Raw genomic sequence first — 27,786 nt, forward strand, 5'->3', positions numbered from 1 at the left:
TTAATGTGAACAGAAGTTTTTATTTTTAAATCATAATCCAATTCTAATCTTTTCCATTGATCAAATCTGAAAAAACTTACATTTTAGCTGTATTACATTTACAAAAACATTCTTCCACATTACATTAGCACATTCCTCATGCTTTTATCCAGTGTTCAGAAACTTAATGAATCAAATCATGTTAATGTTTCACTTTTAATTACCTTCTTCAAATACGTATAGTCTAAAGTCTAAATTAAAAAACATTGATCTGCAGTAATCTCCAAAGGCTCTGCCAAATTATTCTAAGGTTAGTATAAGCTGATATTTTCCATCACCCAAAGTTCATCGTAGGCAAACACGTTCACCCTTTTCTACTGAGCCAAGCTGGGCAAAGTTCTTCCTTAAAATTCTTCTTCTGCCTGTTTGCTGCGGGAATGCTTGAGCTGCTGGAGCCGCTCGATGGTTTCAGAGATCGTACGTTCTCCGTGCACCTTATTGTCTCTGGTACGGATATTGACAGTGCCGCTGGTTTTCTCTTTTTCACCAACAACTAAACCAAAACCCACAAAACTTTTGTTAGGTGAAAAGATTCCTACTGAATATTCAAACAGAAATCCACCCTGTAGCTTCTGATTCATTAAAATGTACAGGTGGCCAAATCTACTCATGAAAAAAACAAACCCAACCCACCATTCTGCAATGACTAGAACTGCTGTGCTTATTACCAAGTCACTTAATCCAGCCAACTTATTAAAAAGTCACCAGACGAAAAGCAGGAGGTGAAGGGGAGAAGATTTTTAGACAAACCTTTCAAGATTACTTGAATCTTTCAAGTTTCCAAACCAAAATGTTCCTTTGTTATATCAACAGAACAAACATATAGTTTGAGATCAGGACTGGAAAGACTACTGATGATCACAATTCCCTTAAGCCTACATCTCCAGGTTTCAAGTTTTCCTAAGTTCTGGCAGGCTGTCTTTGGTAAGTCTCCTTTCTTACCTAGGATGAAGTTATATTGTGCTAACTGTGCATTTCTGATCTTCTTGTTTAATGTACAGCCTGGATCCAGATCAATGTCCACCATGAATTTAGCATCGTGGAATTGTTGCCGTACCTATTTAAACATAGAGAATTCTTCAGATCTCAAGGAGAATTATATTTTGATCTTAAATAATTTTATTTAACAATTTGAACAATTACACAAACATTAAAAAGGAATGTTAATAAATATACTGAAGTATATATTATCGTGATGTGGAACTACAAAACGATATATTGTTTGAGAGATAAACTATGAATTAAATAAACCAGGTTAAATTTTCCATCTATCTGACAACCAATTACCACTCAATAAGACAGAATGATCTGAACGGGCCATTTTTATCTCACTAATAGGTTGTTATGCTTTAGTGATCATTAACCAATGAACCTCCTAGCATTTTTAAGTATACAAATTTCAGAAAGGTTCTTAGTTTATTACAGTGCCAGGATAAGACTACACTCTCAACTGTAACCTATTTTAAAGTATAAAGCACCAGTGCTTTTTTTCTTAACACGAGCCCTGTGCACATGTTAGTTGAGTTATTCTGCCACTGGGTAAGAAGCCTGGTAACTGCAGGCTATTTAACATCTCTGGTCTCTAGTCATTAAGGATTAATAGCAGTGTCCTCCCCCCACAACTCAGTATAATCAAAAATCCACCCCCTACATAATGTGAAATGCCACTCCATCCCCACATGGAGAAAGTTAGTGTTACAGTTGAAAAGTGAGTTAACTAAAACTGACCTTTTTTCTACTGTGAAAATACATGCATATATAATAAAGTAAAATCCATTAACCATGGAAAGCATAACTGATTAAAACGACTGTGTGAGGTGATAGGAATACAGTATATCTTGAATAGTCTGCCTATCAGTTGGTTTTTTTTAATGTTCCTTTATTAAAAGGCAGTTGAGACTCGAGTGCAATTTATTCTGATCCAAACACAGGCTGGGTTTTTTTTTGGCTGCACACTGTGGTCTGTGATCTTAGTGCCCCAACCAGGGACTGAACCCGTGCTCCCTTCAATGGAAGCGTGGAGGCTTAACCACTGGACTGCCAGGGAAGTCCAACGTGGTGGTTTTGACGTTACAATGTTATTCGTTGATATATAGATTTTTTGTCTAGCCAATTTACTACTTTCAGCTTGCAATTATGAAACAATGCTTTTTATTAATAATTCAACTTTTCATAATTTGAGATTCCTTAGCATGGAATTGTTGCTGTATAACAGAATAGACTGTTCTACTCTTTAAGGTGTGAGGTATGAATGGATATTCGTACATCTGTTAGTAAGGTGGCTTTTTGGTAGGGAGGGCAAAGATTGCTGTCATACCATCAATTTGAAAAAAGTTTCAAATTAAAGAAATGTGCATTAGAAACAAACCAAAATTACTGAGTCAAAGAACAGTTTACACTACATTATGCATTTGAATTTATATGTCACACTACTTGCTAATATTAAAAACTAAAACATCAAGTGTGTGTAAAACTTTCCAAATTAAGTCTACTCACCACAGAACCACATAAAAACACATTAAAGAGGTAATATGATCTACTTAGGCTTACCAAAGACTGAAAATGTAAACACTTCTCTATATCACAGCAGTTTGACTTACAAAGCATAGATATAATTTATGAGATCTGAAAAGGTGAACAACAGCTATTAAATTTAAAGAAAGTCATACTTAAGGATTACCTTTTGGGCATATTCATCACATGTTGGTCCCACTGGAACTACCATTACCTGACGAGGGGACAGCCAGAAGGGCCTTTAGAAGAAATAAAAAAATATGTAATGTGAATTTGGGAACTTTCTTCAACAAGGATAGCACATTTCTTAGTCTACTATTTAGTACATTTTCCTGAAACATGCAAGGACCACTTCCAAAAACTTGGCTTTTTTTCAATGTCCAATAAGGACTGAAGGATGATTCAGGAGCAGAAAAAAGGGAAATAGAGAGCTGGGACCACGTCCCATAATTCAACACAGCAGCTAACAGAAAACACCATGCACCTGCTGCTGGAGGGCTTAACACACTGACAAAGAAAAGCACTTAATGATTCAAGTTATTTTACCCCAAAGGTTATTTTATTCAAGTGTTACTGTATTACTCATTCTTCATGTAGGGACAGAGACTGTGCCTTCAGTTTATTCAAGATCCATTTTGCAGGACTCAACAAATAGAAACAGTTAGTAAGTGGTGATGGTACTTGTTAAAGTGAGTGTGTTTTCACTGCTTATAAAAAGGTGAGCCCATCTGCAGTTCTCCTTTCAGGGATTTCAGGCATCCAATCCCCACGCGCTGCAGACTCAAGCCAGTGCTGCTCCTGGTCCCGCCTCTATTTTCAAGTTATTTTGCTACAATTAAGGGCGTAATTGCTACAGTTAGGCTGGAGTAAGCCCCAAATTGCTTCCCTCTTGGCTCAGTTGGTAAAGAATCCACCTGCAATGTGGGAGGATTCAATCCCTGGTTGGGAAGATCCTGGAGAAGGGAAAGGCTACACACTCCAGTATTCTGGCCTGGAGAATTCCATGGACTGTATAGTCCATGGGGTCGCAAAGAGTCAGACACAACTAAGCGACTTTCATTTTCACTTTCAAGCACCAAATTCGGCTGAATTTGGTAAGCACCAAATTCCACCCCAGTTGTGGGCTGTTCCCCACTTACTACAGGTTTGGTAAAGCATCAGCTGAGGACCTCCCTATTCTCGAGATTGTGCAGAGAATACTGCCCATATTTGTTTTGATTTTGTGAAATATAACTAAAAAGAAATTAGCTTATTTCATTTATACATATGACATCCCTAACCTAAAATGTCTGAACTAATCAAATTACAAAGAAAACTGAAGTGGCTGCAATGTAATGACACAGGTTGTACAAAATGGGTGTTTCATAACCATTTCCTGTTTTCAACTGCCTTCCCAAAATGGGGCCCAGACAAAGGTGCTGAGAAAATAAAATGCAGGTAACGTGCTTATTATCTTGCCAGCAGAAACAAACGTTTCTAGAAATGAGACACAAAAATGTTAATTGGTTTGGACTCTGTACTTTCAATCCAAAAAAAAAAAAAAAACACCCCAAAAACTTGGCTTCTAAAGGGTCCAAAATGCTTATTTATTATGATCAGCAACACTGAACAAGGTACTGCTGAAAGCCTACTTTTGTTTACTCAAACAAAAAACAAAGTTTTATAAGTTCCCAAAGTTACTTAGAAAGCAATCAAAACAATAATCTTACTGATGAATAACTCCTAATTAGAAAGCATTTATATAACATTCGAACCAATCAACTGCTAAAAATAATTGCAAACATTCTTCTAGCTAAAAAATTTGGGTTTAGACTGTGATTCCTTACTTTTTAGTAAACACTTGTCATTAATCAGAAGTCACCAACTAGAATCATTCTCCCTTTCCATCATAGAACTAAACTGGACAACAGACATTTCTGACAGTTAATTTACATAGTCTGGACAGAAACACATGCAAATAATGACACACATTACCATTTGCCCCCGTAGTTTTCAGTGAGGATAGCAATCATTCTTTCCACTGACCCCAAGATGGCTCTATGGATAATGACTGGCTTTTTCTTATCATCACCATCATGGCTAGAAAGAAAAAAAAAATTGTTTTATTTTGTATATATGTTCCTTTATGTCCTATGGAAGAATATTCAGAGCAAACACTTAGAAACTCACCTTACAAAAGTAAGATTAAATCTAATGGGCAGCTGAAAATCCAACTGTATTGTTGCACACTGGTGGTACCGCCCAATAGCGTCTTTAATCTGGATGTCAATCTAAGATGCAAAGATTGGGTTCTATTAGGGGTGAATTTTTAAAAACTTTAAAGTAGTCTCTTCTTCACCCGAACAGAAAAGACATATTACTCTCAATTAGACTTTGGTACTGACCTTTGGACCATAGAAAGCTCCATCTCCGGGATTTAATTCCCACTTTTCGCCAAACTCATTCAGACTGTTTTCAAGTTGCTAAGGATAAAACAAAATGATTTAAATTTTTGTTCAAATGCAACTTCTTCCATCCTAATTTGAGACTAAAAATATTATAACTACTTTATGGGTTACTATTCTTTGCTTTACAATTTTGTCCACCTAGACATACTCATACACAAACCCCTTTAAAGGTTACAGCTTGATGACTAAAAAAACACACTCAACCATGTCTAAAATACAAAATCATAGACGAAAAAACTGGCTTACACAAGCCTAGAAACCATTTCCAATTTTCTTTCGCTTTTATCCATTTAAAGAAGCTTGGCTTTCTCACATTATGGCGCATGCCAGTTTCACTCAAGTAATACTGAAGTACACTGAAAACCACCACTTACTTTCTCAGCTTGATTCCATACTTCAATATCTCCAAGGAATTTTTCTGGGCGAGTAGACAGGTTCAGTTTAAAAGAAAATCCAAATATGCTATATACTGTACGCAGAAAATCCAAACAACCTTTTATTTCATCCTCAATCTTTAAAAAAAAAAGGGGCGGGCGGAACAGTGGTAATTTAATTTTCCTCAATCTTCTTGACATGTCTTTCAAAGTGTTTCACCCCAGAGTCTCATACCTGCTCCATGGCACAGAATATATGAGCATCATCTTGCTGGAACCTTCGGACCCGAGTAAGTCCTGTGAGTGCTCCTGACAGCTCATTCCTATGAAGCACCCCAAAATCAGCAACTCGCAGAGGCAACTCTCGCCAGGATCTTGGCCGATGATCAAACATGAGGCTAAAGAAGAGAGCAAAGTAAAATCCACTGACATTTAATTTCACAAGAACACAACTGCTTCTCTGATACTGCTAAGAAAGGCTGCCAAATACTGGATCTAGCTGTTCACACATCAAAAGTCTGGGCTTCTCTAAGCACTTGCATGAATAAAGCAGCAAATAAATTATAATACAACCATCCATGACCAAGCTAGAATAAAAAATGTATTTCCATTAAGTCTGAAGTCTTATCCTTATGCTCTTTGAGGATGGCCTTTAAGGCTCATATTGTAAAGAAAATCTTAGCTATAGAAACAGTGGAAATGAAAGTCTGTACTTAAGCTGTTGTGCTATGCAAGTCACTTCAATCATGTCCAACTCTTTGCTACCCTATGGACTGTAGCCCACCAGCCTCTTCTGTCTGTGGGACAGGCAAGAATACTGGAGTGGGTTGCCATTCTCTTCTCCAGGAGATCTTCCCAATCTGGGGATTGAACCCGCGTCTCTTACGTCTACCTGCATTGGCAGGTGGGAGATTTTCCACTAGCGCCTCCTGTACTTTCTTACTGCTCCCCAAAGTGCTTTAGTTCCCGGTTAGTCTGAAAGTGCTTCAGAAACTTTGAAGAACCTGGGAAGACTAAGAATAAACTTGAACTTGGCTCCCTGACTTACAAGCCAGGGCCCACGTGGAGACTCCTCCGTTTCACGCCCTCTGCCCTCGAGGCCTGGCTGCTGGGACCGGTGCCAGGAGCTATGACTTGGCCACCTGCAGCCAGCCAGCACTCTCCCTGGTCTGCCCTACGCTGCTCCTCACCCAGCTTCCAAGGATACAAAGTGAGCTGCCTCAAGGCAAGGAGGATTTTCCAAGGATGTCAATTCATCAGCAGGAGGTTCTGATGCATGTATCTTAAAAAAGTAAATAAATAAAAGTCTCCCCTGTTCTGTATCCTGTCTGTTCACTGATGCTGCCCCAATGCCACTCTTGAACGTCTACAGAGCTGAGGATCTAGCTGGGCACAGAGGACGTTACACCACTGCGCTTATGATGCATTTAAATACTCTTCTGATTACATCATTGTTTTCTTTTTAAATATTTTTAAAGGAGGAAAAACAATCCAGGACTGATTGCTAGAAAATCTCTGAGAGAAACTCAAAACTGCTGAATACCAGTGTCCCGGGCAGTTCATGGGTTTCAGAGCAAACAGCTCCTTTTCCACTTCAAAGGAGAACATGTTCTCGCTGTAGTGCTCCCAGTGGCCCGAGGTCACCCAGAGCCGGCTATTATAGATGTTGGGGGTGACCACCTCCTGGAATCCTCGTTTCCTGTATTCACTCTGTTAGGAAACAGACACAATGCATGTAGGGAATACATGCTTACACATCAGATGCAAGGAACAATTTCACGAGCCATTGTCTACAATCTAGTAAAGTTCCAGATGCACATCTTAAAATCTCAAAGCTCCGCTGGGAGGGATTCACCTAAGAGGAAGCCCCTGATATGTACAAGAGGAGGGTACTCCAGCACAGCTGGTCACACGGGAGAAAGGGAAATGACGTCAGTGCGCCCGGTAAGCACATGGGCACACTGTGGAAGTTAGACGATGGATTAATACTGAGAGAGTCAGTTCCTAGGCAAGTTGATAGGGAGTCTAGGGGTCCCCATGGAGAGAGGGGTCTGGAATTCTCAAGGAGGAAGAAAGGACAGTCTTTGGATTCAACCTTTTGTTATCTTAAAATGTTAATTATGGGAGTAGACCTGGTCTTTACAAGGATGTATCCTGCCTAAGGACAGTCTTTGGATTCAACCTTTTGTTATCTTAAAATGTTAATTACGGGAGTAGACCTGGTCTTTACAAGGATGTATCTTGCCTGAGGACAGTATTACCTTAAGATGTAAATTATGGGAGTGGGTCTGATGAAGTCTTTACAACCTCCAGACCTTCTTTGGATTATATAACCTCATTGTTAACACTAGCAAGTGGGTACTCTTTCTGCCCCCTTCTGATGCCTATGTCAGAAGCTTTCTCTATCTCCTTTATACTTTAATAAAACTTTATTACACAAAAGCTCTGAGCAATCAAGCCTTGTCTCTGGCCCCGGATTGAATTTCTTCTCCTCCGGGAGCCAAGAATCCTGGTGTATTCACGTGATTCAACAACAACCTTTCATCTTGGGGGCTCGTCCGGGATCCTTCAGGACAAGGTAAGGAAGCTTGGAGCTTTAGTTCTTTGTTCTCTTAGCGAACACATTTTCTGCCGTGCTTTACTAACTCTACGGTGTGCTTGTGTGAATGAATGGCAGGCCCTGCGTGAAGCAAGTAAGGGGCCCTGCTCTGCGGTTCCACAGTGATCTCATACGGCTTATGGCAGAAACCTGTTGGGGCGTTATACCGACCTGCCAATGCCAAGAGGCACCCAATGTCTCCTTCAGGAACCGACCAGAAATGGGCAAAGCGTGTGGACTGAACTCTCCTTTCTCGGTCAAACTTTTCGGTCTCTTTGACCATTTCAAAACTCCTTGGTAATTAGAAGTACTAACCTAATCTATCAGATCATAGACTTTCAAGAGACTTGTGATCTATATTGTTACTGTATACTGTGGCTTAGGTCTCAAACTTGGATTGGTAGTCAAGAAAGTGTCTAGCCTCGCTAGGAATCTTGAAAGTTCGGAAGCTAGTTGGAGCTCTAGCTCCCAGAACATCTCTGAGGTTAAAGGTTACTCAGATTGGGACTGTGATGTGTTTTTTCCTTTGGTAACGCTGGCTCCTGGTGGATCAGAGGAGGCTGTTATACTGGTGTGGTGATGCTTGGAAAGAATATCTGTTTTATGTTCGCGTTGGTCGTATTGTGGTCAGGAAATACTCAGGGTCGTGCAAAGGCACTCAAGTGACGAATGTTTCCCACAGCGGTTTTAGCTTGGGAGGCATTCCGGAAGGTTACTCTGATTCACCCCGGGTGACATCAGAGGCAAGCAAGGTTAAGGGTGAAGAGCTGGACGTCAAGTAGGGATGCTATCAAGTCTACCCCTGGTACATCCCCACCCCATCTTGGTGGTAGAACCAGGAGGGACGAGTACGGCACCTGCGTCGGTAAGGGACAGACTAAGTCCGACCAGGAAGGAAAAGCTTTTGGTGTAACGTCTGTCTACACCCCCATCTAGAGCAGGGAGGGACGCCTCCGGTAGAAAAAATGGCGCTGGTCGCTTTTTTTCTCTCTTACAGATGGGAGCTAACAATTCCAGCCTCACTCCTTTGAACTGTATCCTGAAAAACTGGGATAGATTTGATCCCCAGGGCTTAAAGAAGACACACCTGGTCTTCCTATGTGATACTGCATGGCCACGGTATCCATTGGAGGACGGCGAATGGTGGCCAGTTGGAGGGTCTCTTAAGTATAATACTGTTCTACAATTAGACCGGTTCTGTAAGGGACAAGGGAAATGGGTAGAAGTAGCGTATGTGTTGCCCTTTTTCTCTCTGCGAAATATGCCAGACTTATGTCCTAAGGGTATAGATTTGGGCGTGAAACCTTCAGCTCCCTCCTGTCCTCTTACTCTGCCCCCGTGCTGGGGACTCCAAACTGAGATTCAAACTGCCCACATGGAGGTCCAAACAACTCCTGTCTCAGTACGACCTCAGACTACTCTGGTTTCATTAGAAACTCAGACCATCGAAGTAAGAGATGAGATGGAGGACAGGAGACAAAGAGAAGAGGAAAAACAGGTTTCTCCAATCTATCCCTGGGATCATATGCGCAGAGCAGCCAGAGAGACTGAGGAACAGCCACAGAAGCTGTTGCCTCTTTATGAAACACCCACCGGGAGAAATAATCAGTCTGTGAGAGTTAATAAGCCTTTTTCTTATCAAGAAATACAAAGAATCAAGGAGGATCTGGGAGACTATTTAGATGACCCAGAAAAATATATTAGAGCTTTTAAAGGTGTTACTCTGCTTTATGACCTCACTTGGAAGGATGTGATGTATATCTTAGGACAAACGCTGACTCCCGAGTCAAAGACTCGAGTTTTGGGAAAAGCGGTTGCTTATAGAGATGAATGGCTTGGTAATGAATCAGTAGGGAAGAGGGAGAACGAGATAGCGGCCCTCCCCACTGGGAATCAGGCGGTCCCAACTATAGAACCAGACTGGGACTACAACACAGCTAAAGGAAGATGGGATCAGAATCATTTTGTTAGATGTATTCTTGAAGGACTTAGGCAGGCACGTTCTAAGCCTTTAAACTATGGCAAATTGGCAGATATAGAACAGGAGGAAAAAGAAGCTCCTGGTAAATTCCTAGATAGACTGAGAGAAGGCCTTCGCAGATTCACTGAGATTGATCCCGAAAGTGAAGAGGGAAAAGTGATCTTAAAGGATAGATTTCTCACTCAGTCGGCTCCAGATATCCGCCGTAAGCTATTAAAACAGGCGTATGGACCAAATCAGTCTTTAGATACTCTGTTACAACTGGCTCAGACAGTCTATTATGGTAGGGAATATGAGGAAAAGAAAGAAAGGCAAAAAAAGACAAAGGAAAAGGCGGAAGCCTTCGCCATGGCTATGAAAAACGTTCTTAAACAGCCTGAGAAAAGTGCCCAGAGGGGCCCAGGTGAAAAGAGATGGGCTTGCTACTACTGTGGAAAGGAGGGGCACCTCAAGCGGGATTGCCCTCAGGCATCTAAGCCACCCCCGGCTCCATGTCCGGTCTGCAAAGGACCACACTGGAAGAGAGACTGCCCCCAGAGGCGTAGGTCTCCCGGGTCGGACTCTCAAGACAATCAGGACTGAAGGTGCCCGGGGGTCCCCACACAAGCTCCCGTCCTAATTACACCTGAGGAACCCCGGGTATTAATAGTTGTGGGGGGCCAATCCGTCGATTTCCTTTTAGATACTGGGGCAACTTATTCTGTGCTCACTGAAGCCCCTGGCCCACTTTCTTCCCGATCCGCTTCCGTAATGGGACTGTCTGGACGAGCCAAAAGGTATTATTTCAGTTATTCTTTATCTTGCAACTGGGATTCTGTGCTGTTTTCACACGAGTTTCTGATTGTGCCAGAATCTCCCTCACCCCTCTTGGGAAGGGATATACTGAGCAAGGTCCATGCCTCTGTTTTTATGAATATGGAGCCCTCCCTTTCTCTCCCTTTAGTTGAACAAAATGTAAATCCTAGAGTATGGGCTGATGGAAAATCTGTGCGTTGAGCACAAAATGCTATTCCTGTAATTGTTAAGCTCAAAGACCCGCACGTATTTCCACATAAGAAGCAGTATCCACTGAAACCTGAAGTTAAGGAAGGGTTAAAACCCATCATCAAAAATTTAAAAGAGCAGGGACTATTAATTCCCTGTAACAGTCCTTGCAACACTCCTATTTTGGGTATAAAGAAATCAAATGGTAAATGGAGACTAGTTCAAGATTTACGAATAATAAATGAGGCTGTAGTTCCTTTACACCCTGTGGTGCCTAATCCTTATACTCTATTGTCTGAAATTCCTGAACGGGCCAAATATTTCTCAGTAATTGATTTAAAAGATGCCTTCTATTCAGTGCCTTTGGCGGAAGAAAGTCAATTCCTATTTGCCTTTGAAGACCCTACGCAGCCAGCTTCTCAATTAACCTGGACAGTTTTGCCCCAGGGATTTCGTGACAGTCCTCACTTATTCGGACAAAGTTTGTCACGGGATCTACAAAACTTTAATAGCTCTAAAGTAGTGGTGTTACAATATGTAGATGATATTTTGCTCTGTGCTGAGACAGAGGAAGCTTGTTCGCGAGCCTCAGAAGATTTCTTAAACTTTCTGGCGGACTGTGGTTACAAGGCATCAAGAGAAAAGGCTCAGCTTTGTCAACAATCGGTTAGATATCTGGGCCTAATCATATCAGAAGGGACTAGGGCCATAGGCCCTGAGAGAATTAAGCCTATACTAAATCACCCCCTACCTATGACTTTAAGACAATTGAGAGGATTTTTGGGAATCACAGGTTACTGTCGCATTTGGATTCTGGGTTATGGGGAATTTGCCCGGCCTTTATATAAACTTACGGCTGAAACTCAGCAGGCCCAAACCGACAAACTGGTTTGGTCTCCAGAAACTCAAAAGGCTTTTAAGGTTCTCCAGACTGCTCTCCTGCAAGCTCCAGCTCTGAGCTTGCCCACAGGGTCAGAATTTAATTTGTTTGTCACTGAAAGAAAAGGTGTGGCATTGGGAGTTTTGACACAACCCCGAGGGCCTCACCAGCAACCTGTTGCTTATCTAAGCAGAGAATTAGATGTAGTTTCACGTGGGTGGCCCCACTGCCTAAGAGTAATTGGGGCAGCGGCTTTATTAGCACCTGAAGCTTTAAAAATAATTAATGGACGAAACCTTACTGTACTGACTTCTCATAATGTGAGTGGAATCTTAAATTCTAAGGTTAATATTTGGATGACAGACAGTAGGCTTCTTAAGTATCAGTCATTGTTGTTAGAAGGACCAGTAACTAAGCTTAAAGTTTGTGGAAATTTAAATCCTGCCACTTTCCTTCCTGAGAAGGAAAATGAAACACCTGATCACGATTGTTCTCAATTCCTAACTTTAAACCATACAGCTCGGGAGGATCTAAAGGATAAACTGCTGGGTCTGTGGAGCGCTCCCCTCTTCGTCAATGGAAGGCTTCCCGTGGTGGACATCCCCACTTCAAGGAAAAGACTTTCTCCAAGTCTGTAAATATCTTTGACAACAATCACATGCGATGTTTCTTCTTCATCTGATGACATCTACCAACCCTAAAATGGACTGGTGCAACACTTTGTACTTTAACTATGGACATAATGTGACTTTTAATTTCGATTTTAACTTGTTTTAATGACTATGTTGCCTACATCTGTAATTGTATAACTGGATTTGTTCTAGCCGCATGAAAGCTTTTAAGTTACAAATGGTTGCTCAAACTCCTGCTACTGCTGTAGCTTCCTCCAGCTACTATTTGGGGCCCCTGGATCAGATATCCTCAATATGAGGATTAGGAGAATATGTTGCCTCACCAATTTAGGGACAACGCCCCTTGTCAGCTCGGAAGCAGTTATGGAATGAGAACGACGCCCCTTTTCCCTAGGCAACATAATTCTCCTAAAAGAAAAGGGGGGAATGAGAGAGTCAGTTCCTAGGCAAGTTGATAGGGAGTCTAGGGGTCCCCAAGGAGAGAGGGGTCTGGAATTCTCAAAGAGGAAGAAAGGACAGTCTTTGGATTCAACCTTTTGTTATCTTAAAATGTCAATTATGGGAGTAGACCTGGTCTTTACAAGGATGTATCCTGCCTAAGGACAGTCTTTGGATTCAACCTTTTGTTATCTTAAAATGTTAATTATGGGAGTAGACCTGGTCTTTACAAGGATGTATCTTGCCTGAGGACCGTGTTACCTTAAGATGTAAATTATGGGAGTGGGTCTGATGAAGTCTTTACAACCTCCAGACCTTCTTTGGATTATATAACCTCATTGTTAACACTAGCAAGTGGGTACTCTTTCTGCCCCCTTCTGATGCCTATGTCAGAAGCTTTCTCTATCTCCTTTATACTTTAATAAAACTTTATTACACAAAAGCTCTGAGCAATCAAGCCTTGTCTCTGGCCCCGGATTGAATTCTTCTCCTCCGGGAGCCAAGAATCCTGGTGTATTCGCGTGATTCAACAACAACCTTTCAATACTGAACAGGTGAAAATGAACTGGATGTGTACTTATCTGAAGTGAAAATCACAGGGCAGACTAATACACATCAAGGCTTCATGCATGTAACTTTGAAGCACACAAACACATAATTTAGATACATATTTATATGGCAGATGTAAAAATAACATGCACAAAAAGGAGCCATCCATGCTAACTTTAAAATAGTATATAGTTTCTTCTAGGAAAGGAAGGAAGTAGATCAGAAAGGACTCTTAAAAGACAGTTTCTCCCCCCTTACCATGTATATATTACTCCGTTGTTTAGTTACTAAGTAGTATGTGACTCTTTAACCCCATTGACTATAGCCCGCCAGGCTGCTCTGTCCATGGGATTTCCTAGGCCAGAATACTGGAGTAGGTTGCCCTTTCCTTCTCCAGAGGATCTTCCTGACCCAGGAATCAAACCCATGTCTTCTGCACTGGCAGGAGGATTCTTTACCACTGAGCCACCAGGGAAGCCCATGTATTACTCTACCTCAATAAAAAACCTGAAGCAAATATAGCCCTATTTGGATATGTTTTAACTAGGAGATGAGTACAGAGATACTGGTGGTGTTATTCTCTATAAATGTACGGTTGTCACAGTTTACAAAGAAAAAAGTAATGTAAAGATTAACTTGTTTTTCAAAGAAAATACAAATGAACGGTCAGAAAGCCACAGATCTCCCACATAAGGGGTTACGGGTCCCATTACAAGCTCACCAGCTTATCTCATGCATATATACCCAACTATATGGACTAGATCACATATTAGGAGGAAACAATTTTTTATACATTTTATGAGACCTAATACATCCATTTTCATTTATTCTTTAAAATGTTTCTTCTCAAACGCAAGGTTATCTTTCCCTCTGGCAGACCTTATCTAATAAAATCAACTTATGTCTTAAATCTATAGAAGAAAAGAATGAATATGGCTTACCCTGATGAATTCAATAAGTGTGTTATAAATGTAGGCTCCCTTGGGCAGGAAAAAGCAACTCCCAGGGCTGAGTTCATGGAAGAAGTAGAGTTCTTGGTCCTGGGTATACAAAAGCAAAAGGAAGTTTATACATATATCATGCCCAGCACAGAGTGAACACACTTGTAGAAATGAGTATTTTTTTACCAAACTTAACTTCCAGTTTAGAAAACATTCAGGGGTAGAGGAATAAAGAAAAGGACACCACAGAATCCACTGGCAATGCTCTGTGTCATCTTGGGCAACAAGCAGATAAACGTTTCTGGGACTTAAGTTTCCATGTCTTTCAAGTAAGTCAGCGAGAGCAGGGAATTTCAAAAGCATCTCCCAGCTCTACGAAATGCTGCTATACTTCTTTTACAGAAAAATGTAGGCCATTAACATGTGGTCTCAATAAAAAGAGTAGTTAAAATCAATTTCTGCAGAGTACTGAACACACTCTAGAAAGATAATGCGGACAATGAGTAAATAATTTACAGCTTTTCCAGAACAGTACAGTAAGTCCTTGAAAGGTACAGCACCTCTTCAGAATTAAATAACCATTACCTGATACAATTATATTTCAAATGACAATCTGGTCTACACACATTGTTCTTTTTAAACATACCCTTCCAATTTTCCTATGATCTCGGTTTTTAGCCTCCTCTTGGAACTTCTCCCATTCTTTCAACATCTTAGGATCTGGAAAGGAAATGCCGTAAATTCTCTGTAGAGTCTCCATATCGGACTTGCCTTCCCAGTAGGTGGAGGAATTCTGAAAAAAGGGAATAACCATGAGATAACATTCAAATTCTTAATATCTCATTTAAGAGTTACATGTTATTTCTCACAGTTACATTATGGGTCAAATTCGTATTTAGCCCTTATTTCAAGAAAAATGGCACAAAAAGCCAACATGTAGTATATAAGCATCTCCCAGTTGCTGAGGTCTGTCTAGAGTGGTTGTACTCATTCCACAGAACGAAGCTAGTTGCTTAATCCTCTCAAAATTGCCCCGTTTTCAATACCCACTGACATCACAACTCCACAAACAAAACTGACTTTAGAGGCACCTTTCTTTCACAAGAAGATTGGGCAAAAATGGAAAATCAACCAACCAAAAAACAACAAAAATCTTACTGGCATGATTAGTTTGGTTAAAAAAGAATTTGGGTTAATTACCACCTTAGACATAACAGAAGGCAAAAGCACACCCCTCCAGTGAATCGGTCTCAAAGCCTGACTGTGATTTTGTAAGTCCCCCAAAAATCCACCACCACGTGCTTTGGTGATGGGTGGTGAGTCTCTCAGTCACTGCTTGAGAGCATTTCAATTAAAAAAAACAAAAAGAAAAAAAAAAGGCTAGTGACACACAGCACCCACAGTCAGCAGAGAGCACAAGAAAAAAATCCACCCTTACATATGCAAGAGAAACATGGCTGAAAAGAGAAGGGAATGCAAGTTTAAATAAACATACATCTTTAGTAGACAAGTATGTCTATATAGAGCCTCCAAAGTTATACTGCTTACTTTGTGTATTTTCAAAGTCTTGATTTTGCCAGTGTGTCTGACATGAGGACCCCGGCAGAGATCTATCAAGGGGCCACATCTGAAGATTAAAAAAAAAAGAATTTTAACAAAGACTTACAATGACATATACAATAGTAGTATTTAACGACACTTGATATTCTCACCTATAGACTGTGGTAGTTGGAGTATTCACTTTTTCATTCAAAATCCTGCATTTGAACTTGTTGTACTGAAAATAGAAAAAATTATTTTAAAAAATAACCACTCTTTAATTTTTACTTCTAAATACTGTAGCTAAAATACAATTTGAAGTATGTCTAAGCATTCTATGACTATAAATGTCATACATGTTTTAAAAACATTTGTTAAATTTTTCTAAAGAACAGGATAGTCATTGACTTAGTACACTAAGCCCAATGTACCTTAAGTAACGTTAATGAGTGAAACAGAAGTGGAGGCCGTGTTACAGTTCAATTTACCTTAAACATTTCCAGTAAAGTTTCCTTCTTAACTTCTAATCTTTCAAAAGCTTGCTTTTCTTTAATGATTTTCTTACATAAAGTCTCCAAAGAAGAGAAATCATTGCTGGACACACCCCTGAAGAATAAAATAGAATTAATCTCTTTCTATCCCTTTCTACTCACACCACAGCTTGGGGGAACATGTCTTCAGAATACTTCAAAGGTTTTAATATAGAAGATTAGACCCTGGCATCATATATTAAGAATTTTAGACCCCAGCATCATATATTAAGAATTTTAGACCCTTGCATCATATATTAAGAATTTTTAAACTAGACATTTTTTTTGTAAACTATTTCTATATTTTCAGTGACTTTGAGCTTGCTCTTCATGAAGACCATTCCCACACGTCCCACTAGGAAAGGAGAGGTTCAACCTTCATGTCATTTCCCGACATATGGTTTAGGTCTATGATCTAAATCACCTTCATTGATCTAGAACAGAGCTCTCAAGAAAGTCTTTACTACTTCGTGAGTTACTCCAACACTTCAAGTTTTCTTAGCAGGAATACTGGGTAACTGTGAAGCAATAAGCTTTGTCTCATTTCTCCTTTATTGACAAATCTTTAAAAATAAAGTATGAACCCACAGTAACTCAGATTTTTTCTTTATCCAGTTACACAACTTACCCTTCTTCGAGGTACATGTCGTAATAGAATCCATTTTCTATTGGTGGTCCATAACACAGACACCCACCATAGACTCTTTCCATGGCTTCACCCATTATGTGAGCACTTGAGTGCCAATACACCTGAAAATTCAAAGAAAAATAAGGTGGTCTGAGTCTGGGAGTACAAGTTGTAAATTAATTGTTTGTTTTGAAAGATATATAAAGTTTAGTATAGAGTAAATTTAAGACAAGAAGATCTAAATTTATAAATCTACAGATTTCAATGTGATTCTATTCAGAGCCAAAAGGATTTAAAAGGATTCTAATTACTAAATTGTATTTGTATCTTAGAAATTATCTGTTCAAACTAATTAAAATACAAATTAGCATCGTTAATTAAATGGGATGGATTTTGTCCCCTGAAAACAACATGTACCCACAGCATGACTGTCTTATTAACAACAATGGACCAGGGTCTTTTGAGTCAACCCCACGGGCTATGCTCTGGCCTTTACTTGGCTGTGGAACATCACTTACGAGTTATACCTACTTTTTTTCTTATTGTGTTTAGTTGCCCAGTCGTGTCCAACTCTTTGAGACCCCATGGACTATAGCTCACCAGGCTCCTCTGTCCATGGGGATTATCCAGGCAAGAATACCAGAGTGGGTTGCCATGCCCTCCTCTCTAGATGTTCCTGACCCAGGGATCCAACCCAGGTCTCCCACATTGCAGGTGGATTTTTTACCATCTGAGCTACCATGGAAGCCCTTTTTTCTTATTGGGCTCAAACAACACACAACTAGAGCCTATAATACAATTTAAAACCAAGAACAAACATATGGACCTTGAAATCAAAATAAAAAGTAATAAGTAAATTTAAATTCTCATAAAAAACTTAAGGACTCGAGAGTACATTTGGAAACCGTTGATGCATCTAAGCAAATCACTGTCACTAAAACAAAACATTTTATTTTTTCTTATATGGTATTCCACCCTGGAGAAATAGGGGAAAACTCTGCTGTCAAATGCAGACTGATTTTTATAGTGCTTTTGGCATTTTAAAGTAAGAAAGATATGAAAATCAACTGTCCAAAAGGAACAGAAATTTTAATCATTTCAAATTTAATAAATAGATACATCTTGATTAAGTGTTGACCAACAGTGTAGTTAATAATTTTTACTTGCTTAATCAATTTCTAATAAAATTCCGAGCACTTTTCCCTCACTGAAGTGTCTTGAGTAAGAATAAATCTGAATTAACTGCACTTCTGCACATCTTAATTTTATAAAACAAGCACTTTTATTCTGTTTCCTACATGAAAGACAAAATCAAGACTTCAAATATGACAATGAGACATCAACCAACTTTAGCCACTTGCTGGCTTAAATAATAAGCTGGAAAAGACTGTGAATTTGAATAAAAACTTACTGCTTGAGCTTCCTCATCCTCAAACTTGAGCAGCTCCAAGGTGCAATCTTCCTCCAGAGGACGGTCTAGGTCCCAGACGGCTTTATTCACCTTAGCAATGACAGTGTTGTCGGCCAGGCCTTGACTGAAAATATATACACACGTGTATAAAAACATGATTCTATAAAAAAGAATCTTCTGCAGCACAAGAGTTGATGTGAGAACCGAAATAAGAAAACATTATATACAGGCATATCTCGTCTTTCATTACACCCTGTAGATATATACACACACACACACATATATATATTTGTGTGTGTGTGTGTGTGTGTGTGTGTGGTAACCCTGCATCAAGCCTGTCGGCACCATTTTCAGAACAGCATCTGCTTACTTTGTGCCTCTGTGTCACATTTTCTTAATTCTCACAATATTTCAAGCTTTTTCATTATTACGATACTTGTTGCCATGGTGATCTGTGATCTCTGGTGTTAGTATCAAGATTTGCTGTAGGTTCAGATGATGGTTGGCATTTTTTAGTAATACAGTATTTTTAAATTAGGGCATGTACTGTTTTTTCAGACCAAACTATTGGACACTTAATACATTACAGTATAATGCAAACAACTTGTATATATATTGTGAAACCAAAAAATTCATATGACTTGCTTTCCTGTGATGGTCTGGAACTGAACCTGTATTGTCTTTGAGGTTTGACTGTGTATTATTATGGTGATGTACATTTAACTTTGTGAAATAAAATTAAAAAGCAACAAAATTCAAGATAGTCCCTAAGAATATAACTACAAGATTCTGAAAATTCCAAACACTATTATTTGACATCTAATGCTTCTTGTTTAAGCAAACATGGCAACTGTAATAAACAATAACAACTTCCAGTAGTTTACATTTTAATTTCTTCAAAATTAGTTTTCCATAAAACCAGGCTATTTAGACGCCAAAGGGGGAAAAAAAAAAAGGGTGGGGGGGGAGATAGGGTGGTTCTAAATAACTTCTCTGCTTTTCTTCTGCTTGAAATCTGTAACAGATCTTTCCTTTGAGAGGCGACACTAATCTCAGAATTCTGCAAATGCCTAAGATAATATTATTTACAACATATATGTGAAATAAAATGCTATCTAATAAAACATTTTATAATACGGATAAAAACGTCACCTAAATACACAGTACGAAGTACAAGTTATGAGGTGTCAGACCACACCGGGTACAGAAGTCACAGGAGTTCTGAGGAAGTGAAAGCAGCACAGATTAGAGGGGCCTAGACAGGCTTTAAACATAAAGTAACCAGGTAGTCTAGTGGTTAAGAATCCACCTTCCTTCCAAAGCAAGGGACGTGCATTTGATCCCTGGTCAGGGAATGAAGATCCCACATGTTCCGGGCAACTAAGCCTTCACAGCACAACTGCTGAGCCTGCATGCTCTAGAGCTGGGGTACCACAAATAGAGAAAGGCCCACACATCCCAATGAAGAGCCCACACGCCATACCAAAAGATCCACATGCTGGAACGAAGATCCATCATGCCAGAACAAAGACCCGATGCAGCCAAAAACAAACAAATATTAAAAAAAATAAAGTACCCAGGGGCTGAAGGATCAGAAGATTTGGACAAGAAGCAAAGGAGAGGAGTTGGCACTCCAAGTGTGAGAACAGGCATGGATGCAAGCAGAGATATGTTAGGAAAGGTGCAGGAAGCTGTGTGGCTGGCTCAAGCAGGATTGAGTATGGTTAGTCAGATCACATACGCAAACGTGCAGCTGGAGAAACAATAGTCTATAATACTCTAACCTGACAAAAGCAGGCAACACCCTACACCATGAAGCCCTCACACTGAGTCTTAAGTCTACCACCAGCAGGCTTGGGCTAGCTGAACTTGCTGTGGGAGCTGGTTCACCCCTTGCTCTGTTTGAGGGTTTACAACCTGTTTATATATCCTTCCCCGCTGAAGCATCAGAACTGAAGAACAAAAGAAAACACATTCCTATCCCATCTTCAGTGTTCCCACTGAATTTCCCATGCATTATATCCAATGTTTCTTTTCTTCCTGAGATTAAAAGGATCCAATAAAAAAAAAGTGTACATTCACAAAAGATACATGGAATTGTCAGAGGGAAGCATATTTTATCATACTTGTGTAAAACAGTTGTCAGAAGATTAAAGTACTGATGAAAGGTGATTAATATTCTCTGTATTCTTTGGATTCTTTGGGAAGAAAATAAGTTTCATCTTCGGATCTAAAAGGTACTCTGAGATGCTAACAATTTTGAAAATGTAGATTATACATGAATAATACTGGTTCTTTTCAATTTTTCAAAGAAGGCGTAAAATAATCTACAAAGTAAGATTTGGAACAAAACTTCAAAGAAAAACATTCTGAAGCAAACGGAGCAGCCCCCCTCCCTTTTTCCCTTTCATATATTTACCGCAAATCCCCTGAACCTTTAAATAGCCTGTTATTCATGCTATACATTTTCACAGAACAAGAAGTTATTCTGGACTTTTGTAAAAATGTCATAAAACACTCTCACTTTCATATTACTAACTCAATTCTAGGCCTAGAGTTCACCAGTGTCTTACATGATTCAACTTAAAATTTTGATGTTTCCCCCAAAATATTTTCCGACTAGTTAGCTGCAATGGAAGCATTAATTAAAAAAAAAAAAAAAAAACCGGAAAATTATTTTCCAATTGGCCCCTTGATAAAGTACAACATAATCTGAAGAATGTTGTAGTATGTAGAGAACCAGTTCCTGGGCTGACAGGAGCCTGGATTTTAACACGGACACAGCTACAATCTCATTGCACAAGAATGGAGAAATCTCTTAAACAACCAACCTGTAAAATTCTCTCAAATGAAAGGCTGAACTGATACTTAAAAAAGTCTGTCCATATATCCAGTTATATATGACCTCACATGGAAACTTGCTTAATATTCTTACCATCTTTGGAGTAAGGTAGAAGTACTTTAGGTAGAAATACTCGTCGAATTAATAGCAACATTCACGTGGCTCATGGGCCTACCTGCTCCTACTCCCACCAGCTGCACAGTGGGCTTGCCAAGAACCAGCTGTGTGTGGCGGCTCCCAAATTTGTTTGTGCACTTGTTATTGTACCTCTTAGGTTCAACAATATGATAGTGATGATAATCATTTTTGACAATTCATGTGATGATTTCAGTGGTTTCAGCTCAATATGTAAACACATTGTAAGTAAACAGAAACAGGTAAATAATACAACAAGGGAATTACAGTTTCTGTGAAAACCAAGTTGAATGTTTGAGAAGGCTTGATACAGGCAAGTCACTTAAAAAAAATTGTCAAGTCAGGTGTGGATGAAACAACTACATAAAAATCTGGAAGGACTTTGCACTCATATGGCTTCTCAAGTGTGTTAAAATAATGTAAAAGTTTAATTAGCACTCCACCCACCCCCAACCTTGGTATTATAGTTGTATTAGTCATTTTTTTTATGACCGTAGTTTGCCAATACCTGGTAGAAAATCTATGTATCGATTTATGCCTTTCCAACTTTATCATTTTTTGATAAAATTACCAGCTATTCATCCCTATCATATCACATTAAGAAAGCATTTCCTTTATTACAAAGTATGCATCTAATTCTCACTTACCTGAAATAACTTTAACCCAGCCCAACAGAAGTTTGAACATTAGATTTACAAAAATAATACAGTTTTTCATGTGTCACGTTAGTTTTTTAACTTTCCCATTTGAGATGAGCTGCTTTCATTTTTAATTTTAAAACTGAGAATTTTAGTCAAAATAGATAAAGCAGTCTCTACTTGCTTATGTGACATTTTATGATCAAAGTAGAAAAAATATATGAGGATATGCAATCCACTCCAGTATTCTTGCCTGGAGAATCCCATGGACAGAGGAGCCTGGTGGGCTACAGTCCATAGGGTCGCACAGAATCGGACACTACTGAAGCGACTTAGCATGCATGCATGAAGAAGAAATATACAATCTTTTGGAAAATAAGACCAAAGTCTTCAAGATATTCACTTTGAATCTTGACCACAAACCTCTAAACTGTTTTTTTAAAAAACCCAAATAAAGTAAATTAAACAATAAAAGCATCGAACAGGAACGTAACTGTTATGAGGATAAAACCTGGCAAGATAAAAAAAAAAAAAGAAGTTTAGTTACAAACAACAAATGGTCAAGACAGATATAGCTCATACCTAATTCCACAAGCAATTTGATATGGTGTAGTTTTCCAGGATTCTGCATCTACCTGTTTACCATCAGGCAGGGTGACTTTAATGGGCTTACTATCTTTTTCTGCCTTTTCTGCCAGAATGGAATCATGTTCTGCTTTTAGCTTATTGTACATCTCAAGACGTGTGTTAATATATTCGGGCCAAGGATTCAACTGCAAGATAACAAATAAACAGTCAGTCAATACTCACATTCCTTTTCATATAGAAAAGCAAAAGAAATAATAAAAAGATTTATCTTATGTGAAGTAGTACTTCATTTTTTCCCCTCATACAAAATTTCCTTCTCATTTCAATCATATTTTTTTCTTGGCTTTTAATTTTTTTTTTTTTAATGGAAGAGTCTTGATCTCTTTATAACTCCCTCCTACCACAGTCCTTCCCTTTCTTTAGTCATTCAGGTGCTCTTAGGGGGCTTTTCATTAAATCATCACAGGGGTCCATAATCCTTGATAGGAAAGCACCAATAAATTAACTGAAAACACAGAGCCCATCATTCTATTAATACAATCCTGCTCACATTACCTGGTCCCACCTACTCAGAAGCATCAGTACGGTCCTACCCACCCACATAACCCTCTCCATCTTACTGCCGTTTATCTCCACATCCATTTGGCACTTCCTGATCAGAAGCACTTAGTGTTAAACTTAACTTATTCACCACTCATGGAGCAGATACTCTCTGTACCTGGCCCTACAGAGGAGAATAAGATCTACCCGCTGCCCTTAGAAGGGGAACCAGACAAGTACATAAATGATGGGAGTATGGAGGAGGAGGAAAGGTCTTGGATACCTCATTGTACACTTTTTTTCCAGAGAGATCACTTAACATACATATTCAATCACATCACACACACAATTCTTGATTCAGAAAAGTCCTCTAATTATATCCCTTCTTTCCTATTTCCAGGCTAATTCTCAAACTTTAACAGAACAGTATGTACTACTCATATTGAAAGTATAAAAAATAAATTAGGGAACATATGCAGTTTCTTACAAATTCTGAAATTCAGTGAACAATTCCCCCCACACTTACAGTGGGATACAATGAACAAAACAGAACAGAAATGGTTATGCAGGGCTCTAAGCAACAATTAGTGGTGCTTGACCACCTACAAACTTACCTTTCAGTAAGCGGAAGTGCTCTAAGTTTAGCAATTATAAAAAGAGCTCTTAAATCAGTTTACCGTGCTATAGGATACTTCTTAAGAGCCTATTCCTTTGTTCTTCTGTCTTTTGGTCGTTTTCTAAAGAGTCTCTAATAAAACAGTTGCAATGACAAAAGCAAAAAATGAAGCCTAGTTCATAGCAGTTCAACTTCAAAAACAAAGTAGGAAGACGAGTCTCACTGCCTCCTACAGCACCCAGGAACGAGGTGGATTCTGGGATGACTCCTGAGACGCCAGTTCCTTCCAGCGTCTGCCTGGTGAACTGAAAGCATTTTCGCTACACTTGTGAGGCCTCAAGGAAATTTGCCCTGCTTAAAACCTGTCTCTAGAGGCAGGTCCAGGTGGAAACAGTGTGAATGGGGTAAAAGAATGGGGCTTTCTTTGGTTTTCCCTTGTACTCAGTATAAGCTCAAACACCAAAGTCTCTCAATGTCTCATTGAATGAAATGGTCACAGGGCTAGCACCCAATCTGGCAACTGAGTAATTATCACAGTCCTCTTTTTGGCAACGTTTGTTCTCTGTTTTTCATATCTAATCCCACAGATTATCTTACAATCATACTTCAGCTGTTTTTCTTTTTCAGTAACAAGTAACCGCCAGTCTTTCTTTCCCTCTTAAGACTTTCCTGGCTCTTCTCCCTGATTTTTTCATCTTGTGCCATCTTAAAATTCCATGAAAACCATAAGACTCTCACATAGGACAAGTCTAAGACAGCTCCCTGCCCTGTCAATCTCTGATGAGAGAGCCCTGAAAACATTTACCTCTGCTCGACCTCCATCCCCCGATCCTTCTTTATTCTTCTTCTTGCTTCCTTCCTTTTGTTTCTCTTCACCAGCACCTACCTAAAGAAGCAAAAAAGATATGAAGGGTCTTTATTTTAATCTAATTTGACACCCATCCAAGCTGCCCCTAGGAAAGTTTTGAGGATGTTATTTTAGCATCTGTTTTTTAAAAAAGTGGAAATCTGATTTTGAAAGAGGAAATTTCACCACTGTCAAAGACAAGGTCAGTTCAGTTCAGTCGATCAGTCATGTCCGACTCTACAACCCCATGAATCACAGCACACCAGGCCTCCCTGAGTTCACTCAAACTCACTAGTTCTTGCCGTTGGTGTCTTGCACAAGACTTACTACTTTAAAACTTTCTGTGACTTCCTGGCATTGAACTGAATTCTAAGAAGTCCACAGATGACACCTCCCTTATGGCAGAGAGTGAAGAGGAACTAAAAAGCCTCTTGATGAAAGTGAAAGAGGAGAGTGAAAAAGTTGGCTTAAAGCTCAACATCACCACCTCCCTGAGTTCACTCAAACTCATGTCCATCGAGAAGGTGATGCCATCCAGCCATCTCATCCTCTGTCGTCCCCTTCTCCTCCTGCCCCCAATCCCTCCCAGCATCAGGGTCTTCTCCAATAAGTCAACTCTTAGCATGAGGTGGCCAAAGTACTGGAGTTTCAGCTTTAGCATCAGTCCTTCCAATGAACACCCAGGACTGATCTCCTTTAGGATGGACTGGCTGGACCTCCTTGCAGTTCAAGGGACTCTCAAGAGTCTTCTCCAACACAACAATTCAAAAGCATCAATTCTTCAGCACTCAGCTTTCTTCACAGTCCAACTCTCACATCTATACATGACTACTGGAAAAACCAGAGCCTTGACTAGACGGACCTTTGTTGGCAAAGTAATGTCTTTGCTGTTTAATATGCTATCTAGGTTGGTCATAACTTTTCTTCCAAGGAGTAAGCTGGCTGCAGTCACCATCTGCAGTGATTTTGGAGCCCAAAAAAATAAAGTCTGACACTGTTTCCACTGTTTCTCCATCTATTTCCCATGAAGTGATGGGACCAGATGCCATGATCTTAGTTTTCTGAATGTTGAGCTTTAAGCCAACTCTCCTCTTTCACTTTCATGAAGAGGCTTTTGAGTTCCTCTTCACTTTCTGCCATAAGGGTGGTGTCATCTGTGGACTTCTTAGAATTCAGTTCAACGCCAGGAAGTCACAGAAAGTTTTAAAGTAATAAGTCTTGTGCAAGACACCAACAGCAAGAACTCGTCTTAACCAGTGGTTCTCACCCAGAAGCAGTGACCCGTTCAGTGAACATTTGTCAATATCTGGAAACCTTTTAGCTTGTCACAACTGGGGAGTACAATTGGCATAGACTGGGTAGAGGCCAGGGATAGTGCTAAGCATCCAACAAGGCACAGGACAGCTTCCCACAACAAAGAATTATCCAGTTTGTAGTGTCAAGAGCATTGAGGTTGAGAAATCCCAAACCACATTAAGGGATACTATAGGGAACGGCTACCCACTCTAGTGTTCTTGCCTGGAGAGTCCCATGAACAGAGGAGCCTGGTGGGCTATACAGTCCATGTGATTGCAAAGAGTTGTGCACGACTAGCAACTAACAGTCGGACACGACTGAGCGACTTCACTTTCACGCATTGGAGAAGGAAATGGCAACCCACTCCAGTGTTCTTGCCTGGAGAATCCCAGGGACGGGTAAGCCTGGTGGGCTGCCGTCTGTGGGGTCGCACAGAGTCGGACACGACTGAAGCGACTTAGCAGCAGCAGCAGCAGTAGTAAACAGGGTTTCCCTTGTGGCCCAGACGGTAAAGAAACCGTCCGCAATGTGGAAGCCCTGGGTTCGATCTCTGGGTGGGGAAGATCCCCTAGAGGAGGGCAAGGCAACCCATTCCAGTATTCTTGCCTGGAGAAATCCATGGACAGAGGAGCCTGGTGGGCTACAGTCCATAGGGTCGCAAAGAGTCGGACACGACTGAGCGACTAAGCACAGCACAGTGAACAGTAGAGCCGCGATACTAAAATGGGTCTCTCTGGAACCCTGATGTCCACTTCACCTTTCCTGTAACAACTGGAAACGTGACGGGGCAGCCGTTCTTTATTTCCAACGAAAACAGAACAAAGATGGGCAAGTGTACATACTATAAATTTACGTAAAAGCGATCTGAACTTTCAACCCAAAAGTTGGCCCACAGAACAGGATTGGGAAGATGTTCCCAAGCATAGTATACCACTAAAGCGAAAAGTTCAGGCGTAAAATGATGAACGTTTGTCAATGTGATAAGGCAAGCCTCTAGCATCGGGCAGGGGATTGTGTAACTTCTCTAGAGTTTGTCAGATGGGGTGGTCTCCACCGTTTATTATACACTTGGGCAGATATCGGTGACTTGGTTTTCCCTTTCTTAAACTGGGTCTTTTAACCGTACGTGGTTTTACAATTAAATGAGGCTCCGCAACATTCTTCCCGACTACAGTGAGCCAAAGACGCTAGTCTAGAAGCCCAAAGCTCTAGATTCTAATTCTGTCTCGGCTTCTAATTAGTTGTGTGGCTCTGAGCAAGACACTCAGCGTCCTCATCTACAAAAAGAGGATGGACTCAGAGATGGTCTGCAAGGCCCCGACCTGCTTTATGAATCTGCGATTCCTCTCCAAAGGGGACCCTGACTCGTCCGGGAGTTCCATCGCGCCCCCAGCCCCAGGGTTCCTCCACCCCTCCCTCTCCCCATGTTGGGCAACACGGGTACAAGAGCGCCAGCGTTGCCTCCGGGCTCCACTCAGCCCACTCACCGGCTTCTCCTCGTCTCCCATTTTCGCTGAAGGGCTACTGGCCTGCTCCTCGGACATCCGCAAACCACCAAGAGAAAACTAAAGCCCAGATCGACGGCCAGGAGGAAAGGACAGCAGTCGCCAAGAAGTGGGCAGTGGCGACTGGGAGCACTGCGCTTGCGCCACGAGGTCCACAGCTGATGCAATCTGAAAGCGCCCAAACTCCGCCTCCTAACCTGATGGGAGAGCAGGCAGCTAATCGACAACGCGGAATGGCTGGCCCTGCTTTCTCTAAACCAATGGAAAAGCGTCTGTGGCGATAGCCCTTCTCG

The 27,786-nt window shown here is 40.4% G+C and overlaps 1 protein-coding gene across 2 annotated transcripts; it reads right to left on the reverse strand.

The window, feature by feature from the left end:
* Positions 1 to 27,786, reverse strand: TARS1 (threonyl-tRNA synthetase 1). 2 transcript variants are annotated; one of them, XM_025270653.2, is made up of 20 exons: positions 27,476 to 27,786; positions 24,651 to 24,731; positions 22,684 to 22,874; positions 20,093 to 20,185; positions 18,487 to 18,610; positions 17,076 to 17,197; positions 16,406 to 16,523; positions 16,091 to 16,155; positions 15,927 to 16,005; positions 15,025 to 15,171; positions 14,379 to 14,477; positions 6,918 to 7,084; positions 5,610 to 5,772; positions 5,375 to 5,512; positions 4,938 to 5,015; positions 4,723 to 4,823; positions 4,528 to 4,632; positions 2,720 to 2,792; positions 982 to 1,096; positions 1 to 532 (listed from the first exon to the last, which is right to left on the reverse strand). In XM_025270653.2, exons 1-20 carry the CDS (start codon positions 27,530 to 27,532, stop codon positions 384 to 386), a joined length of 2,265 nt encoding a protein of 754 aa, XP_025126438.1. In that variant the 5' UTR covers positions 27,533 to 27,786; the 3' UTR covers positions 1 to 383. The 2 variants fall into 2 exon arrangements, with proteins under 2 accessions (XP_025126438.1, XP_025126436.1); XM_025270651.2 differs by lacking the exon at positions 20,093 to 20,185 and having other exon boundaries at positions 27,476 to 27,779.

This window comes from Bubalus bubalis, chromosome 19 (assembly GCF_019923935.1).
Source record: "Bubalus bubalis isolate 160015118507 breed Murrah chromosome 19, NDDB_SH_1, whole genome shotgun sequence".
NCBI classification, from domain to species: domain Eukaryota; kingdom Metazoa; phylum Chordata; class Mammalia; order Artiodactyla; family Bovidae; genus Bubalus; species Bubalus bubalis.

Bases quoted from the DNA above. Each gene is read 5' to 3' on its own strand.
- TARS1 (XM_025270653.2), bottom strand. From the start codon at position 27,532: ATGTCCGAGGAGCAGGCCAGTAGCCCTTCAGCGAAAATGGGAGACGAG. The intron at 16,524-17,075 runs GTAAGTTGTGTA...TTTATTCTTCAG, and splicing joins GACATGTACCTCGAAGAAGG to GGGTGTGTCCAGCAATGATT. The intron at 5,513-5,609 runs GTATGAGACTCT...TTTTTTTTAAAG, and splicing joins TATTCTGTGCCATGGAGCAG to ATTGAGGATGAAATAAAAGG.